The sequence below is a fragment of the Passer montanus genome, unplaced genomic scaffold (assembly GCF_014805655.1).
Source record: "Passer montanus isolate IOZ18808 unplaced genomic scaffold, ASM1480565v1 scaffold222, whole genome shotgun sequence".
Classification (NCBI taxonomy): Eukaryota; Metazoa; Chordata; class Aves; order Passeriformes; family Passeridae; genus Passer; species Passer montanus.
This window is the reverse complement of record NW_024366838.1, coordinates 127,314-147,162: the sequence shown is the minus strand read 5'-3', so window position 1 is coordinate 147,162 and position 19,849 is coordinate 127,314. Positions and strand designations below refer to the sequence as shown.

At 41.3% G+C, this 19,849-nt stretch overlaps 1 protein-coding gene across 1 annotated transcript in view; it reads left to right on the top strand.

The window, feature by feature from the left end:
• Nucleotides 1-937: 937 nt before the first annotated feature.
• The window catches only part of MAMDC2 (MAM domain containing 2), a 56,561-nt gene continuing 37,649 nt past the window's right edge, over nucleotides 938-19,849 (top strand). Inside the window, exon 1 of the mRNA XM_039710064.1 lies at nucleotides 938-1,442. Coding sequence (XP_039565998.1) covers nucleotides 938-1,442 — 505 coding nt within the window. The remainder of the gene's footprint in view (nucleotides 1,443-19,849) is intronic.

The window sequence follows — 19,849 nt, the reverse complement described above, 5'->3', positions numbered from 1 at the left end:
CCTAAAAATAATTTACACACATTCACCTCCAGCTGGATGTCCTTTTATGGTCCTGGAGAGTAACAAAAGGGGCCTCTGGTGGTCCTATTCACTGAATGCTTTGATATTAAAGCATGATAATAAAATGAAGGTCTGTATTTTAAATACTACCATGTGCCACCAGTCAAATCTGAAAAGTATGCTATGTCTGCAGCCCTAATTAGACAAATAATTCAGAATTTCTGTATTTGCAATGCAACACATTAAGTGGTCTTAATCTCTTTTAGATGTGAGGTGAGAGAAGGCCACTGAGGCAGCTGGCCTGGAGACCCTGTCCTGCCAGGAGAGGGTTCAGCTGGGAAGAGAGATAACTTTTGTCACCTTCAACAACAGCCCTGGACAGGAGAGGGACAGAGGAAATGCAGCGTCAGGACTCATCAGAGTGGTGCATGATTGGAGAGTGAGAGGGAGTAGCACAGCTGGAATAGTGGAAATTCAGAGCATTCACAAGGAAGAAACACCTTCCCCACAAAAACAGTCCAGGACTGCAGCCAGGGCCCAGAGAGCCCAACCACCCTTGGAGGTTATCAAACCCTAACTGAGCGACCTGGTCTAAGTTCAAAGCTGGCTCTGCTTTGGGCAGAGTTTGGGCTGGACATCTCTCAGGGTCCAGTCCTGAGTGGTTCTGTAAGCTGATGAACTACAGCACTTGGAGCATCTCAGCAGGTGCTGGACTGTTCCCAGCTAAAAGTGCCAGGTCCTCTGAAGGTCAGGTTTAGTGGAAGGGAAGGACAGAAGGGCTAACACGGAGCTCTGGTGGGGTGGGAGCCCCTTTGTCCTCTGCAGATGTGTTTGAGTGGACACCTTACTGTTGCGCACAAGCACCTGACAGGGAGTACGTCAGCCAGAGCCAAGCTCTCGGAGTGGTACCCAGCGATGGTGCGCAACGACGGGAGCGATGCCCTGCGAACGAGCTGAAAGGCAGGAAAAACCACTTCAACGTGAGAAAGCACATTTTCGCTGCGCGGGTGGCGATGCCCTTCCGCAGGTTGCCCGCAGAGGAGGGGTAACCCCTGGAGGGCACTCCAGCCTCGGCCACTCCGGCCTCGGGCCGCGGCGGGGGCCGACCCCGCTCGGCGACAGGAGTGGGACGGGCCGCCCACCCGCGGTGTCCGCGGTCCCTCCCCGTCCCTCCCCTGCCTGCCCGGCCGCGCTGCCCTCCCGTGCCCCGCCGGGGTGCCGAGGGCCGGCTCAGCCCCGCCGCGCGGGACGCGCCCGGCGCCGCTCCGGGGGCGGCGGCGGCCCCCGGGCCGGGCGCGCCGTGACCGGGGCTCGCTTTGTCCTTGCAGCTCTGCGGCTCGCCGGGGCGGCCTTGCTTTCGCCCGGGTCGTGCACCTTCGAGGACAGCGCCTGCGGCTACCAGTGGGACTACGCGCATCTGCCCTGGACGCTGCACGGGGAAGGTGAGAGCGCTGCCGCTCCCGGGCGCTGCCGCAGCCCGCGGCCGGCCGGCGGCATCTCGGGGCTTTCCGCGGGGAGCAGCCGCCGTCCAGCTCCTCCCGCCCGGTGTGTTCCTCCCTGACCACAGGCAGGCCCTGCGGGGAAGCGTCTGCGCTCCCCCGGCACAGGTATCTCCGCAGGTTTCTGCTGGATGCCTCAGAAATCCCCTTTCTTTCTCTGTCTTTCACGTTTTGTTGGGAAAAGGTGTCTTTTGTCAAAACCTCTTTATAAAAAAGCCAGTCATATCGGTCCCATTCCTTATGCATTATTTTCCTTATGCATTCCTTAAGCATTATTTTCTTTCTAAATGTATTTTGGGTTCTACTCTAAAAGTGGATGCATTTCCAGGGCAACAGACAATCTTGGGCAAGAGTATTTTCGCAACAGGTTCAATTAAGACTTTTCTCCGATTCATTGTACGTCCAGTTCAACAGAAAAAGTGAAGTTTTTCAGTAAGTTGTATTAGGCTTTACAAGACTTAATGCTGTTGAAAAGAATATTCAGTCACTGCACAGAGTTTCTATGCAACTCTAACTACTTGGTAAGTTTTCAGTGTGGGCTCCAATTTTTGACAGAATCTACATGAACAAAAGACTAAACAAAAATATACACAGCATGGCTGCAACTGGGTAATGAAATAATTTAATTTTGATTATGTGTTCACCAAATTGTCATTCATGAAGTGAAAGCTGTGCTCACACAGAAAAAGGACTATGTGTTTTTAAAGTTTTTAAGCCCAAAAACATGTACTAAGAATAATGAAGAGGTGAGTACAGATACAAAGAGATAGACAACCCCTTAGAAGCCATTAATCAGTGCTCCATTCAAAACTGGCTGGTCCAGTTTTGTATTCCACTTGTCTCTCAGTTGAGAAAAACTATATTTTCCCACTGATTCATACCAAATTCTCACCTATGCAAAATGAGTCACCTTCATTGTTACTTTTTAGATTAGTCAGTAAGCTTTGGGAATGTACAAAAAACCCTAACTCAGAAAAGTCTGCAAGGATGTAATAATTGAAATATGTACTTTTCCTCTTATTTATTTGATATTTATTTCTTAGTTTATTTATTTATTTAAATAGATATAGATTTTTTCTGTATTTTTTGAAGGTATTAGTGGAAATTTAGTAGTCATCTTTGCTGTCCCAGCTATGCCTCCTGACACCATACCCTCTTTGTCCGTCTGTCTGCAAAGCAGCACTTACTTCCTCCTTGTGATTTACAGGCTGTAATACCGTGGTAGTGGTATTGATTCAGCTCCAAGGGGCTGGGAGTTGCTGGGAGCAAAACCTGCAGAAGTGGGTGTGTATCATGTTGTGCACATCCACAGTGTTTCAAGATATAAGGACCTTTGACCAGGGGTTTGGATCAGCAGCCTGCTTTTTTTGGTGCACAGAACGCAATTTTTGTTACCGTAGCTTGATCTTTCTTTACAAACAAACATACCAGCAGCTGCACAGCTTCTGTTATTGCTCATCTCATTTTCAGAGATACATAACTGAAACGTTATACTCTGGGAGGATATGTGGTATACCAGCTCTCGTATTAAGCATAGTTCTGTCAGCATTTCCATTATAAACAGTTTTTCTGCAGTCTGTAATTTGATCATAGCAAGGCATTCTGTGCAAACATTTGGCACACGAGGTATTCTATTAGTCTCTTCAGAAATACATTCATAGAATCACAACTAAATCTAGCTGAAAATAATTCATTCTAATCTACACAGCAGGTATGTAAAACTAGTCTTCCTTAGATGCTCTTTCATGATTTTGTCTTATAAAACCATGCCCCTTTTGGCAGCACTGTGTCCTGGTATTTGCTGGTCAGTGTATGTGCATGTGAAGGAAGCAACAGAGGAAGTTAAGAACAGGAGAGGCAGCTTAGCTTTGAATTGTTCCGCTTCTTCTTGCATTGCTTCAAAGTTGCTTTATTGTTTTAAAATGTTATTTATGGTATAGAATTGCATTCAGTGGGTCTTTCACAGGGATTATCTGACTTGCAATGCAAGTTCTTGCGTCTTATAAATCTCTCAATAATGTAGTCTTGTGCCAGACTGTCAAGGTGATGTAAATATAACTAAAACTGTGCCCAGAAATTTCCACTCCATACTTGAAAGTATTTTGCCCGGTTGCCAAGGAAGCCAGTATCTTCTGATGGGCCAGGCACACAGAAAGGAAGTATAAGTTTTGTTTTTGTTTGCAGCTACATGGTCCCACTTAAGTGAATATATTTCTAAGGTTCAGCTGGTTTCTCCTTAGTGTTCTGGTAGTTCCAGCATACAATATTTTTTTGTTTAATTTTAGAATTTTCATAATTGAAAACATTTTAAATTTTATACCTAAAGCTTTGATACCTATAACTTGTGTTTTAGGGCCTATTTTAATCAAGTGCAAATCAAAATAAAATACTCAATGTTGCAAAGGACGGCTGTTTCACTGCTAAGTGCTTTACTCAAGACTGACAAATCAGACCCTAGCGAAAGTGGCTGGTTGTAGGAGCAGCTATACAAGAAACAATTCAGGCATCTGTCCAGTTGACCCGTGCTCCCATAAAACCTCTGCTTCAGTGAAACCCTCTGTAAGCCTCAAGCTCTCTCACATGACTGAATTCAGGAACAGGACCTTCAAGCATACCAAGGTGCTTTTTTTTAATGTCAGGTTTTTCAGTCACTGGCTAGCTCGGGGTTTGCCTTTTAGAACTATAATGATTTTAGCAGACAAACACCATGCAAGGAAAAACGTAACATACAGAAAAAGCTGTGGATATAAATTTCTAGTGAGCCTTGGGGTGGGCTGGGAAGCACACCCGACTGAGGTCATGGCCCAGGCTGGTTCAGTACAGCATCAGGCTTGAGGCAGCGTGTTCCCTAAGGAGCCAGATCTGTTTTCAGTGCAGCATGGGAAATTCAATGCAACAAGTTCTGCTTGGTCTGTTTGTAGGATACCAGCTACACAAGAAACATAGTAATGTTGTTGCTCAGGAAGAGATCATCATAATGTAATCCTGCTTCTGAAATGAGCAACAGATCAATTTGTATGTTACCAGTGATAAGATCTGAAAGCTTTATGTGAGTTTCTCCTATACATAAACAGAGGGGACAAGGGTCCATTTTAATTTCAGTGGTGTAGGCATGCCCACAGAAATGTTATTGCATTCATGATGCCTCTGAACAGATAATTTTACTTTAAGTTCAGAATATAAGAGAAAGATTAAACTCTTGGACTCAACCAATGGATAGGAAATTTAGGAATCACATCTATATTCATAGTAGTTGAGAGTGTTAGGAGGTTTGAACACCGTGCTGGTTCTGCTAACACCTACAGTTGTATGGAGCATGAGTTCATCTTCAGTTATTTTGGGGCACAGAGCTTTGTAGATGCATAGTGGCTGATTTCCACAAGAATTCACTTCTTTGTCAGCAGCATATGTGTTTGCAAGGCAAATACCAGTTAATTCTAATACGTACTGTCAAACTGCAGAGAGTAAGATTCATCAAATAATCTTGAGATATTCTTTAACCAAATTGCACAATTATTTTAGACAACAGACATGCTCTACAAATCCAAAATGGTCTTTGAAACGAAGATGCTCTGTGTAATAGCAGTAATCCTCAGCATAGTAATAAATAAAACCATGCAGACCCACTTAAAACAGCAGTAGGAAACACAGCCTTGGTTCAATTGTAGGCATTCTGAAGTGTTAGGTTTGGGCAGTTTTTGCATTCCTCTTAGCTATGTCCAGCACAGAGCTGGCCATAACCTGGTGGTAAGAACATCCTGCCCACAAACATTATTAGAGATAAATTTCATTAAACACAATAACTATGGCATGTCTTTTCTGTGACTCTGGGCAATGTTTACATTTTTTTCTTAGAATATCTGTACAGCACTTTGTGTGAACTATGGGTATGTTTTGTTTTCCATTGCCCTTCACTCTAACAGAGACCAGTTTAATGGTGCTAAAAATAATGTGCATTTTTGTTTTCAGCTTAACTCTGCCCTAATGGAGTTTGCTATGCTGATCTGATTGCCTGGATTTAAGCACTAGATAAGAAACTTGTCTATTGTGACAGCAATCTATAGGGAAGAGCGATTGTTTATATTAGCAATGTGCTCCAAAAAGCAAGTGATCATTGTTTAATGTGCCTAATGGGTTTTGTGGCACTGAAACACTAAAGCTATCACTGATACAGCTGATAGTTGATACAGATAAATGCACCTGGCTCTCATAGGATAATTGACAGCTTCAAATACCTATTTTTTGAGTGTTGCTTTCCTTCAAAAATTCTGGAAGTGTGTATCTTCATATCTCATGTTGCCAAGGATATATTTTAATAGCCCACATTTCAGGGGTTTAATAATGTTTTCCCTTTCTGCAGTATTTTGAAGGAAAAGAGATAGATTTCACACAGAAGAGTGATGTAATAGATTACATTACATACAAATATGGCCATTTTTTCTTATTCTTAAAGCATATGCCTATTTTTGCCTCATTATTCCAAGACTCTGTTCCTGTGATACACTCCAAACAGGCATCCATCAGGTAACAATTTATGGAAGGGTGGTGAGCAAGCAACATCAATAACAGTAGTTTCAGACAACTGAAGTTTGTGTTTTGGAACACATTTATCACATAGCTACACTTAAAAATATATGAAAAACAATTTCAAGAGACAGGACAGCTATTGCAGGCCATCAGATAAGTCAGGCCAGAGCAGCAGCATAAGGAATCTCAAATCTAAACACTGCCTGCATACCATTTAAATAGCTTGTATTTACAGCTGTGCCATATGACTTAAAATTGACCTCTTTTGATCTGAGCTCTCTGATCTTGAATGTCACATCATGTGGTTGTAATATGCAAAGTAATGAAGCAGGTGATAATTGGCAGTCCTAGATTTTGTGGCACAGCAAACACAGTTCATGTCTGATATGTGCTCTGTCATGCTTCGTTGTAAACCTGTTGGCAAATAAATTAGCACATTTGAAGTCTTAGTTTTCTTTCCGTCTATCTACAGTACTTTCCTGTACATTGGAAAGTACATAATTTAAAAATGTAAAAAAAAGTTGTAACATTGCTGGCTTTGTACAATTCTTGTGATCAGACAAGTGGTCTCACGTGTTTGTTGTGAGATCACTGTGTACTTGGGAGTCAAGCAGACTTGCACCAGCTTGTACCTAGCTGCAGGAGAACTCGGCTGGCATACCCCAGAGCTTGTTTGCTGGCAAGTTCTCAGTTGATGAATTCATCCTGCCACAGGATCCTATTGGTTTGGGATTGTCAAACCTGTAGCCAGGGCATCTCTGCACTGAGTGCTGTTTGATGGAGGTAGAAGCCCTTAGATTGGCACATGGTCTGTTTTGCCTTGACCGGATAATTAAAATGTTGGTGTTCCTGGCCAAAGTAATTGAATTTGGAGAGACAGCTGTCCTTACTGAGGAGTGGGGAACGAAGGGCTGACTTACACACTTCTTTTACACTTAGACTCGTGTGTTCTTCTTGTTTTCCTTTACTGGACTACTCAGCCACCACTCTTGTATTAGCAACTCATTTCTTCATACTATTTTCCTGTTATTAAAGTCATTAGCAGTTTAATAGTAGTACCATGTGTGAGGAGCATTCCATCTTGCTCCAGCCTATCCCTTGTCTTGCTGATCCCAGACCCTGAAATCTTACATTTTGCTTGCCCAGGTATAACTTCCATCCTAGGCTTCTGGGTAATAGCATTTTTATTGAGCTATGCCCATATTACAGTTATTAGTGTATTTTTTCTCCATCTTCAGAGGCAGGTCTTGGGAAAAAAAAAAAAAAAAAAAAAGACGGCCAAGGGCACTTTATGTCCATCAAGAGCTTCAGCAGCAGTTGCCTGTGCATGATCTCACTTGAGATAAGTCTGGCCTTTCCATTTGCCACAGGGGAACAAACAAAGCCTAAATTGTTGTCAGTGAGTCACTACATGAGAGATGAGTTTCAAAGCATTCCTCTTCTCCACAGAATAGTAACATTCTCATAAGTGTATTTTCACATACAGCTGTTACTGATTCAGCGCTTACAGAATCAGCAACTGCTGTAGTTTTACACTGAGCCGTGGAATCTGGCCACAAGAGAGGGAGGATAAATCTTAGAAAATTAATGTTTATTGAATATACCTTGCATTTCTGGCAATAGGCTGGACTTTGTTTTGCATGAAAATACTGAAAATAGATAATTTGCCGTTTGAATTAAAATTTAAAAGAAAAAGAAAAAACTGTAGGAGGGCAAAAGAGAATTTGGGAGTTGTGATGGAGGTGAAATCACCTCAGTCGAAAAAATCACTTGCACCTAACCCCTGACCTTGCAGATGTTGTTGAAGTTTGCTAAAATTCAAGTATAGACATGCAAATTACTGAAAACTGCTAGAAATATTTTCACCTTTCTGAAAAAGAATGGAAGATGCAAATGAACTAAAGTTAAGTTTCTTTCAGGAATTTCAAGATGCAGCATGGCATGAGTTTTTTTATTAGTAAAAGTGCTGTTAGGCAGTACTTTGTGGTTGTTACACCTATTACACTACATGCATAATCATTTTGAACAAATGAAGAGGAAAGACCATGATTTCACAGTTAATTTTTTGGTGGGGAGGAAGAAATTTTCACAATAAATTTTGGTCAAGATCCAGTGTGAGTCAAGATCTGTAGTGAGGAAAAGTAAGTTTGCACTTGTGCTGAAAGAATCATCACAGACACTCCAGAAACATTTCTGCTAGTAAAGAAGATTTGTTTATCTTGCACATGGTCCAGACTGTTCAAAACTTTAATAGAATCAGCCTGAAAATGCCCTAATATCCTTATTGTGTAGAATGCTATTGCGTAGAAATATTTGGAAGCTTACTGAAAAAGTAAGACCAAACCAGTTACAGCTAGTTGGTTTTGTTCAGTTTTTTTTGAGCTCTCCCATTGCATTACTTTCTGAGACGTTTTGTCCCCAGCCACTGTGTGCAAGAGCAATGCATGCAAAGCTATAATTACTTGACTGATTAAACTTACGAAATAGGGCCAAATCTTCTGTGGTTACATCTCACAAAAATATACTTTAAAAATTAGAGAGATTTTCCTTTAACTGTTGAGTTTTTACTGTCTTAAAAATACTTTCTTGTTGTTATGTTACAGAAGGCCAGATAAAAGGCCACAGTCATCCATATAATTTTATATAATGCTTTGATTGCTTAGAATGTTTTATATCATTTGAAGAATTTTATTGCTCCCATTGAAAAGAACAAGCCTCTTTTGCCCCATCCTTCACTGTGTCTCTAGACAGCCAGGGATTAATGTGTGATTATTGTAGTACTTCTTCATATCATAATCAAGTCAAAGATTCCTACAATTTTACGTAATATAGTATAGTGGTCTTTGATTAACAGAGCGTGTTCTGCACTATACGGCTGTTTCTTTCCTTCAACACATTTTCCTTTGCCAAATGTGGCTGAAGATCAGTATTTGAGACTACTCTACAAGTGTGAGTATTTGTGTTGGTGTACTTTGAATGCTGTTTTAAATAGATATATTCTCTGATAAAGGATGAGCTATTTGTAACTAGTGCTTCTTTCTGTTCTGAAAACCTTGTAAGTCTAGTATGAAAATAACCATGAATCATGGTAATTAGATTTCCATTTGAAACATCAGCCAAAGTCTTTTAGGAAACAAAGTCTTCACAGTTTTCAATTAGCAAACTGCTAAAATGTTTTAAGAGGCACTCTTGTGATGTGCCAAGTTTCTTCAAATTTCCTGGCCCACAAACTATATTTGATATTAAAAATGCATAAAGAGCTACAGTAATGGAAAGGCAGTTTACAGCTGTTGTATACAAAACCACGTTGTATACAAAGCCATTGAAGAAGTAATTGTCCATTTTTCAGATTATCTTATTTTTTGGATGTTACATCACTAACAATTGATCAATACTGTGAGACTGGTGCCTTGTCTATCCCTCATGGTTCGAAAAGATTGGAGCAGGCTTCTGTGACAGTGAAGTCTAGGGAAATGCTAATGCATTTGTGGCAAAACTTTACACCTGGAGGGTAAGGAAGCCAGACAATTATCAGATCACACCTGTGAATAAACAGATTTCCCTGTTTTCTACTAATAACATTAAAGATCATGGTCTAAGGCACTAAACAAAATTTAGATTTACTCTGCAGAAACTTCTGTTCAGTAAAATTTTTATGTGTTCCAAAAAGCACTTTCCCCTTGCAGTAGAAATCCTCAGTGGATACGTAAGATGGGGTACCTTAATTCTCCAATGTACTTACTAATCCATTTGTAGATCTGGCAATGAATATGTGACTCCCTTTGCCAGCCTCTTTCACATTTGCTAAACAGTGTTTATTCCAGCCTGGAAAATGGTTTCTTGCTTTTCAGAAATTACCACGAACACGACTTGAGAAGCCCTTGAAAAAGGCTGGAGTCAGCAGGTGTGTACTTTCTCTGGGATGAGTGCTTTTTCTGGGTTAGAGAACTGTGGAATGTAGAAAACACCACTTTAATGTCTGTCTGCTCATTCCAGGGTTAGATGATAAGGTTGGTGCTTGAATGTAAGAATCCAACCAGGCTCACAGAGTTATAGGTACCTGTAAGGCAAAGTCACTTCTGACTTAAAATCTTTACGGATACTGCATGATCTCTGAACACTGGAGGGTCTTTTGGGAAAACATTCCATGTTTTTTATATTGTGGCCTAGTTAGAAGCAGCTCAGCAGAAAAGGCTGTGGGGCTTTGGTGGGTATGAGGTTGGACACAAGCCAGCAATGTGCCCTTGTGTCAAGGGCAGCTAATGGTGTCCTGGGCTGCATTAGTAGTGTTGCCAGCGGCTCAAGAGTGACCCTTCCTCTCTGTTCAGCCCTGTCTGGAGTTCTACCCAGTTCTGGCCTTCCCAGTACAAGAGAGACAGGGACATAATGGAGAGATCCCCGTGAAAGATTATGAAGATGATTAAGAGACTGGAGCATCTCTCATGTGAGAAAAGTCTGCAAGAGCTGGGACTGTTCAGTCTGGAGAAAAGAAGGCTTGAGGGGGAAGTTTATATTATAAATAAATAGAAGGACCTGAAGGGGGGGTGCAAAGGGGACAGAGCCAGGCTCTTTCCAGTGGTACCCAGTGACAGGACCAGAGGCAATGGGCACATACTGCAATACAGAATGTTCCCTCTGAAAAATAGGAAGCACTCTTTCACTGTGAGAATGGCTGTGGAGTCTCAATTCCAGCTGATACTGAAAAGTTGTCTGGACATGGTCCTCAGCAACTGGCTGTAGGTGGCCCTGCTTGAGCAGGAGGGTCAGAACAGATGATTTCTGGAGGTGCCTTCCAACCTTAACTATTCTGTGATTCTGTGGCATCTTTGTATTTTTGACTGAAAGTTAAGAAAGTCCTGCTGCAGTGGCCTTTCAAAGATATCTTCATGCACAGCAAACAAACATAAGAATTTCTGATTCCTTTTAAAGTTAAGAATTAAACAGAATAGTCACATGCTGTGTAGATGCCTGATCCATTTATATGTATGTATGTATGAAATCTCTGCACCTTCATGCAGAAAAGAGAGAGTTTGTTGTAGATCCTGTTAGATGAATGATCTCTTAGTTGTAAGCAGGATATGGAGAACTTGATACTTACTGGTGTCTTTGGAGCTTAATTGTCATGTAGCTAATGTTTCTAATGCTTATGGCTGCAGAATTTCATGGGAAGCGGGTAGGTTAATGTGTCGAGTGCTCTGATGCATTTTCTGACTTGATCTGTTCTTTATAATTTCCTACTTTTTTAGTAATTTCCTTTTGAAAGCTTGCCTTTGGTGTGTTCTGTTTTAGACATGGTTGTTATCCTGAGGAAGTTTTAGCAAAATAGTTGTGCTCTGCCTAATCACTCTTGGCAGATCATTCTGAACACGAACCTCCTTGACTGGGACCACAGTTTTGCAGCTGTTTGGCCAAAGCAAATTGAGTTCATTTTAGGCCATATGAGAGAGTTGATGGTAATTGGCATCACTGTTTTCTGGAGCCAGCAGGGAAGCAGATGAATGAATGAATATTGACTCTGAGTTGCTCTCAGCTCACCACTGTGTTCAGGCAGGTGATGAAACAGGTGTAAATGTTTGTGCTCTCTCCCATGCATCTGTTTGGGAAATAGAGTCCTTAATTCTCCAAAGCCATGTATCCTCAAGCTGACCTGCAGTTCATTATCAGTATTTATTGCTGTTGTCTGCTCCTGGCAAATCCCTTCTTCTCTCCTTCCCCTGAGTGCCAGATGCCTGGTGTACAGCAAGATATATGCTCTGCCTTAAGACATGTAAACACTTGTGGCAAACAATCACAGTCATTTGCAAGCTCTAGGAAGGAGCTGGAACCAGCAGACCAGGACCTGGCGACATTTTTTTGTGCTTCACAATCTTTCTGAGGTATTTTTTATCCCAGGAGAATCATATTTGTGTACCCAAGTGTCAGGTTATAGTCAGTTTTGTCCTGTATGATTACAGTAGTACAACAGTGAGAACTGGAGTAATGCCATTGTTGTTATATTTTGCCTCTACTCTATAGTAATTAATTTTCCATTATAGAGCCTGACAGTTTTGTGTCATCCTTAACTGTTCAGTTCAGAAAATTTACTCAATACAGACTGCAAGAAAATGAATAACTTTTAGTACTGCTTGGGCTTTAAGCTACAGCTTGGTTTACTCTCCTAGCTGAGAACAAATTTGGATATGGTTTTCCATAGTATAAACTGCTTTCTGATTGTGTAAATTCCTGAGTTCTTAAGGAAAGTAAGTCGGCCTTGAGTGCTAGAGTACACAAAAAGATAACCAAACATAAACTGCAAATGCAGTTATCCTGGTGCCTGGATTTTAAAAGTTAACAAATACAGCAGCAATAATTTTTTTAAGGAACTGGATATATTAGATCTTGTCTTCCCTTAGAAGTAGGCCTTAACAATATGATAATGTGGGCACAAGCAGTTATAGAATCTGACACTGTACAGAATAAAGTGTGTTTTCTACTCTGTGTCCTTATACAGGTTTGCTTAATGTTTGCATCTGCAGCTTAACATTGAGCTTCACAGTGCTCACTGTCAGGTATTAACATCTTCATAGATGGCCTTGAAAATTTACATGTAGCTATAGGAATGCTTTATTTTAAAATATTGTTTTGTAGCATTTCAGGTAGAGTGACCTTTAACGTTTTGAATATCCATATAGCTAGGCAGTGCCAGTCTGAGCTGTGCTTTGTAGAGGCTTAGTTGAAGTTTACTAACAAGCAGGAGGAATTCAAATGAATGAATCTTTTCTAGTTCATATACAGTCATTACTTTGCATTTGAATTCTTACAAGACCTTTCACAGAGGGATTTCTTTCCTGGCCAAGGATATTGTTGTGTGCTTGAGTGGAAACATGAGAGGCTTTGTACCAATACCAGACTGTTCTCTAAATATAGCCACTTCTAGCTGTTATTTTAAACTGAGTGTCAAACTGGAGAGTTATTAGGGCAGTAACTGTGGTTTGTTTGAAAAAGAAGAGAGAACATTGCACAGTGAAGTTGTCTTATATGGAAATAAGATGAGTGGTATGTGTAGTTTGGACTACAACATGTAGGTAAAAATCTGAGACCTGTAATCAGTGTTTGTTTTTATATAAATTTGGTGTGACTATAAAGTGAATATAAATTCACAGCTGATGGGTATTGAAGCCAAAAATAAGGTTATATGATCAATCATCCCTTACGAACATAGGAATGAGACTCTTTTCCTGTGGTGGGTCAGCTAGATATTTTTCTGTTCGTTAAAAAAGTTCTCTTTTCATGATTGCTTAGATTTTGTGCTGGTTTTTTGATTTTTTTTTTTTTTTTTTTTTTTTTTTTTTTTTTTGAGAAAGACCATTTTGTGGTTTTTGTTAGTTATGCATCTAGAACGGAGTTTCATTGCTATGCCTATGGTTGTATGGTTGACCTGCAGGTTAGTCCACTATGAGAAAGCTGAAGCCCAGAACAGTAAGAAGTCTCAACAGAAGTCCACAGCCTGAAAATATTTAAACAATTCTGTGAAAAGACAAAAAAACCCCCTACTTTATCTTTGAAACTTGCTGGAAAATGGAATTGTTGCCTGCTGGACATCTGCACTAGCTGAATCATCCTCATAAGATCTTTTCCAATTCAGTGGTTGTACCATCTGATTTTGCACAGTGTGTGTATGAGCTGCTTTGTACTGCAGTGTACCCCCTGGCAGGGAAGGGTGGCTGACAGAAGGAGCCTCACAGGAACGTTTTTCTCTAGCCTGATGGAAGCAGGCAGCCTGTAAAGTCTTTTGGGGAGATGTTTGCAGGCTTTACCTGGCCAGGGTTTCTGTGCATTTAAGCACAGGTTGCTGAAGAGGTTACATGGCGTGCCCACGGAATCTGCTGCAGGGTTTCCATTAGTGCTGCTGCAGTCACTCTAGTCCCCTGAGGTGCCTGAAAGTGACAGGAAACAGCTCTGCAAAGGCATGGAGAGGAGTTTAAGAGTGGTAGATTGTCCAAAGCCATGAATGCATTAGATAGGTAGACCGCAGTATATCTGTTGCAAAGGGTGCTGATGGAGTCCAGGTCAAAGAGGAATTAATAAAATTTGAATGGAATTTCAAAATTTAACCAGGAGTCATGGCTTTGCTTTCCAATCACTTTATCTCTTCCAACTTTTTATAGCAGTGTATTTCCAAACAAGAAATTTTTTTTTTTCCAGAAAGCTGAATTATAAAAATTATGAAATATTGAGACCTCTGTTAGTCCTCTATCAACCAATTCTGCTACCCATCATCTCTAGCTAATACCAGTAGTCTTATGTCAGCAACAGTGTGCAAGCATCCATAATCAAAGAGCCATAAGCTGTGAGGGACAATGTGATAACTTCAGTGAACATCAGAAATGAGCATGAGATGGGTTGCTCAGTTCCAAAATTTTATTCTTCATTAAATTATTCCCTGGTCAGACTAAAATCAAACTGATTATATAAGTAATACTCCAAATAATTGATTTTGCTATTTTCTCCAGTTACGACATATTTTTAATTTTCACCTAAAGCAATTAAATTAATTGCATTTAAAACACCAAGTGTAATGAGCTAGTCTATATTTACTGCTTTATTCTCCTATCTCACCAGCTTATTGCACAACTGCATAATATTTAATAATAACAATGTGGAGATAAGCACAACACAGTACAGTGCAGGCACAGAATTGAGGGCAAGAAGTGGGTATGGACTGTAGGGGGAAATGAAGGCCACCAAAAACCACTGAAGCCCTCTGAACTATTTCCATAAAGGTCTAAAAGAATGTACCATGTGTGGTAGTTGATTCGCATAGAAGGCAAGAAACTTATCTCCAGGTCAGGGATAACTTACCTGTGGAAAGGTAACTCTGCAAAGCCCAGGTACTTGGGCACTTCCAGGACCCTGGACACCCAGCTGGTTCAATACTAGAGCCAGGACTGGTGACATCTTTTTCTTTCTTCCTTTCTCTCTTTCTCTCTCTTCTTCTTTAATTAACATCTCTCTCCATCTTCTCTTTTACCCTACCTCTTTATCCAAAACCCACTGTTTTGGATTTGTATAGCAGGTCAGGAACAAACACACCAATTTCCTTGGCAAGGGTATAATTTACTAACAAAACTTGATAAGCTTTTGCAGACCCTTTGACTTTTGTAATTCCTTTTGACCAGGCGTCTCTATGAATCTCACAGAACCTTTCAGAAAGTTTAGTTACCTATTTGCAGGATGTATTTTATTGACCCCCCCCATTATAATTTTTTAAAATGGAAAAAGTAAAATACATATAGCAAAGTTCTTTGCAGCATTCTCGTGTCATTACATTTTCCTAAATTCAGAATGTTAAGACTTTTTGCCTTAGATAATTGTTTCATACTAGGTCAGCTTGTATCAGCTTCTTGGTAGCTTTAGAGACCAGGCTTTTGAAGGCTGGTGTGTGAGCTCTTGAGCTTTCTTTCCTTCCTCAGGGCTCAGTACTTCAGGTTATTTCAGTATCATGCATTGAAAACTTGTCTTTTTGTCTTTTCTGAGTTCTTAATGGTTATAAATATTCCCCTTGTTTTCCAAGAGAAAACATGGCAAGCATCCACTCTTGTGGCCTAGTTTACTCTCAGCTTCTGAGGTGTGGAGGAGCAACAGTCCTGGAGTTTCCCCTTCTGTGTGCTCTGGGATTGGGCCTTTGTCCTGCTTCAGAGCAGAGGGAGAGACTGGGGGCCATGTCAGAAGGTTGCACTGATACCCTGTTTCATGGTAAATCTCATGTGTGTGTGTGTGTGTGTGTGTGATGTGAAACAGCTGTTGATGCTATTTGAGTGTGTATCTCGGAGCAGAGGCCAGAAAAGACATTCCTACACCATTTTATTTTAAAGAGTCAAGCAGCCTGTATATGAAATTTGAACCCAAAATAACAGTTGTCCAGCTAGTCTAATTGCTCATTAATATTTAATAAGAAACTAATTGTCTCTGTATTCCCAGAGATGCCCATTGATACTTCTTGGATGAGCACAACTGCAGATTTCTTCAGTAAACAATGAGCTTTCTCTGCAAGCAGCAGAAGTTTTTGCCTCTGCAGGGTAACAGGCAAAACTGGTGGGATCAGCTGCAGGGACAGGCTTGAAAATCTGTTTCTTGAATTGTTTCACTAGAAACAAAGCAGTGAGTCACTGCCAGCGACCAGCCAGACACATCAGCACTCCTGTTGGTGCTGTGAGCAGTGTATGGGAGCACTCACGTGCGCCCAGTGAGAGCTCCTGGCTCCCATTTCCCCTCAAGGGACACGTGTTTGCAGAAAATACTTTTGCAGCAGAGAATTTGCTCTTCCTGGGGAAGCTGCAGACACAGAGAACATGTGTTTGGGATTGGCACTGAATGTGTTTGTTGATGCTGTATGAACTCTGGTAACACCTTCAAGCATTGCAGCATTTGCCTTGTCTCAACTTCTGAGTTATACTTTATGGCAAATATGACACTAAAAGGCATTCTCAGAAGACATGAACTAAGGACTGTTTTTAGAAAGACCACACAAAGCTTGGCAGATTGAGCAAAGTTATTTCTGCAGGGTTTATTTTCTGCATAGTTTGTTTTTATTCAGAATAAATGTGAGGCACATGCTGCTTAGCTAGACTTGTGTGTTCATACAATTAATACCAGAACCAGCACAGGCAGACCTCCACACTGAAAAATGGCTACAGGAGCTGGGAGGCAACAGGAGGGTAGTGTCACAGTGTGCTTATTCTACACTTTATTCATACCTGAGCATCCGTCTAAGACCACTCTTGGGTACTAACAGCCAGCAGGGAGGAGGTAAGGTCAGACCTGCTGGCTCATTTTGAGGTTCGTTAAGTACATTGTCAGCAATATTCAAATGTAGGGTGTACATTTATTTGCAAGGGAACCACTCCTTTGGTGTAGTGCTAAGTGCACAGTGAGATTTAGTACGCTGAGTGTAAGTTAATTTAAACAGTGTTTTATGGATTTGTATAAATTTAATTGATGTCTATTTGATCACGCTAGGATCACAGAATAACAGAATATGGTGAGTTGGAGGGGTCCCATTTGGATCATCGAGTCCAACTCCTGGCCCTGCTCAGGACACCCCAAGAATCACACCATGTGCCTGAGAGCATTGTCCAAACTCTTTGGGAACTCTGTCAGACTTGGTGCTGGGACCACTTCCCTGGGGAGCCTGTTCCAGTGCCCAGGCACCCTCAGGGTGAAGAACCTTTTCCTGACATCCAACCCAAACCTCCCCAGATACAGGTTCATGCTGTTTTCTTGAGTCCTCTCACTGGTCACAAGAGTGCAGAGATCAGTGTCTGCCCTTCTGCTTCCCCTCGTGAGGATGTTGAAGAGCACAATAAGACCTTCCCTCAGCCTCCTCCTCTCTAGGCTATTTAGGATATAAAATAAGTAGAATAAGGCCTAATAGCCTTAGTGATCCCTTAGGGGGAATAATACTAATATACTAATAAAAAGTATCTGTATAAGAGGCTATAAACTCAATTACTTTGGAAAGTTTTGACAAGCTTTTACTTTGACTGTGAAACAGGAGTCAGTGAGGACATCTTGAAGAAAACAGTTTCATGAACTGGCAGGGTCAGATTGATAGATTTTTTTCAATGACTCATTTATATCTCAGGTTTTACTTCAGTCTTGATAAATGTGTTTTACAGCTCAAGTGGGATTTGCTGAATTCCTTTGTGAGTAGTTGCCCGAGGATAACACTGGATATTCACTAGAATGACATTGCAGAAAGTGCTAAAATTCACCAGCATTCTCATGAGCTTTTCACTTCAAAAGTAATCTTGGGGAAAAAATGGAAATATTTGAGACTTGTGTTACAAATAAAGTCTTAGCATCTGTGATGACAAGTGTCCCATGGCAGCTGGGGAGTATTTGAAGGGGATGCCTGAAGGAATTAATTTGTTGACTGTTGCCTAGCAAGGGGAAGCAGAGAGGCCACCATAATGTGACAGACGTGTGAAGACCGGACTGGGACAGACAGATGGCAGAGCCCTGCGCCTGGTGACATTGGATGGCCTGAGGTGAAATCAAATGTGTTGGGTGGTTCACTGAGTTGGACAAAGAAGGGTTTGAATAGCTATTTTAATTAAAATAAAACCTAGGGAAGCTAAAATATATCAAAACTCAATTGCTTACAATCAGCAGTTAGATACGCTGTGTAAAGCCAAATACTGCTTCCTAAATCTCCTAAATGACTAAACATTCTTACCATTGACTGGTATCTATTTTTTTCTGTTCCTTATATTGGAGTACGGTCAAGGAGTTGTCTTTTGCTTTTGATACTAAATGATCCTCACTAATTTTGGATAGTTCAATTATTCTGCTTGGAGCACAAGCTCCATGACTGAATCTCCTTCCACTGGTTCTAGGGACTGTAACTACTTAGGGACAGGGGAGAGAATCCTAGGACATCAGCCCGTCCCCACAGAGGCCCACAGCATCCTGTAAAATACCTTGTGAATTTTATGGATATTGAGACCATCAGTAAATTCACCACTGTGTGTATGAGATGTTCTAGAGTTATATATACAGTTATTTTGATAAACCCTCTAATTTTTTGGATTTTGGCTCAGTCTGTTCACATCATACACACTTTCAGTTGCTACCAGCCCCTGCCAAGCAGGAATGATGTACAGGGCTGCAAGCCGAGAAGCAGTCCTAATAAACTGAAGCCAATCTTTGAAATGGTTAGTTGATGCATGCAATTGTGCAGAACTCCAGGAAATGTTAGCCATGGGCCTGGTGGTTGTGATGTTCAACATCAACAGATGCGTTCCTTGACTGAAGGTTTTGTGATTGTGCATGTTGATTCTTCACCACTGCATGCACCTGGTCCAGGATGAAGCTTTTTGGGGCAGAAAATGAGTCACTGCAGCTGCTTTCCTGCTTAGGGTCAATTCCCCAAGTGTAGCCACTGAGTGAGTAGAGCAGAAAATAAGGGGCTGCTCAACAGCAGCCAGTGATAAACTCATTAGAAGACAGTGATCTCCATCTATTTTTGGAAATTGATGGTGTGACTAGGCCAGTTTCCGCAGGTGATCTGTGACCACGTTACTGCCCACACTCATCAGGATCTGGTTAGCTCACCAGTAGGCTCTTTATATAACCAGCTGTTTCAGCTCATGTGTATAAATATGTGCCTCACCTGTCTGCAGCTCTGTTTGCGCTTTATGATGTGAGATCGTTGATCAGCCCACCATGAGCCTGCCAGTTATCCAAATGATTCTGGCATAAAAAAAGAAATGAAACCACTAAGCTTATGTAAAGCAGGAAACTGAACTCATAGGAGTTCAAATTCTGATGTTAGTGAAACCAAATATGTATTTCATGTATTTTTTTTTCCATCCGTGTAGGACCTGGAGCCCAGCTGGGTATAAGAATAAATGGAATTTCTACTACCCAAGTGTATCTATAGTTTCCTTTGGAGAGACAAGGCTTGCGGACAGAGGTTACATTTTAGTTGATCTGATGTAGCTGGGAGAGACAGACAAATGTTTAGGCAGATGAGCTCTTTTCCAGGGTAATGCAGTAGGCCAAGTGATTTGGCAGATGCTGAGAGAGCAGATCCAGGCAGCAGAAAAGTTTAGCTTTTATAATCTTTCATTTAGTGCATCCACATGGTTTGCAGATGCACTCCAGAAGGCCACCAGCTGAGGCTTTTTTATTTCCCCAATGGAAAACCTGGTCCAGGACCCCCCATGCATGCTGTGACCCTATTCTGTTACGAACCAAAGCCAAGTCATGATGGGCAGACTTTTGTTCCTTGCTCATGCCAACTCCAAAGCTTACTTGCCCTCTCCCTCCCAGGACCACTA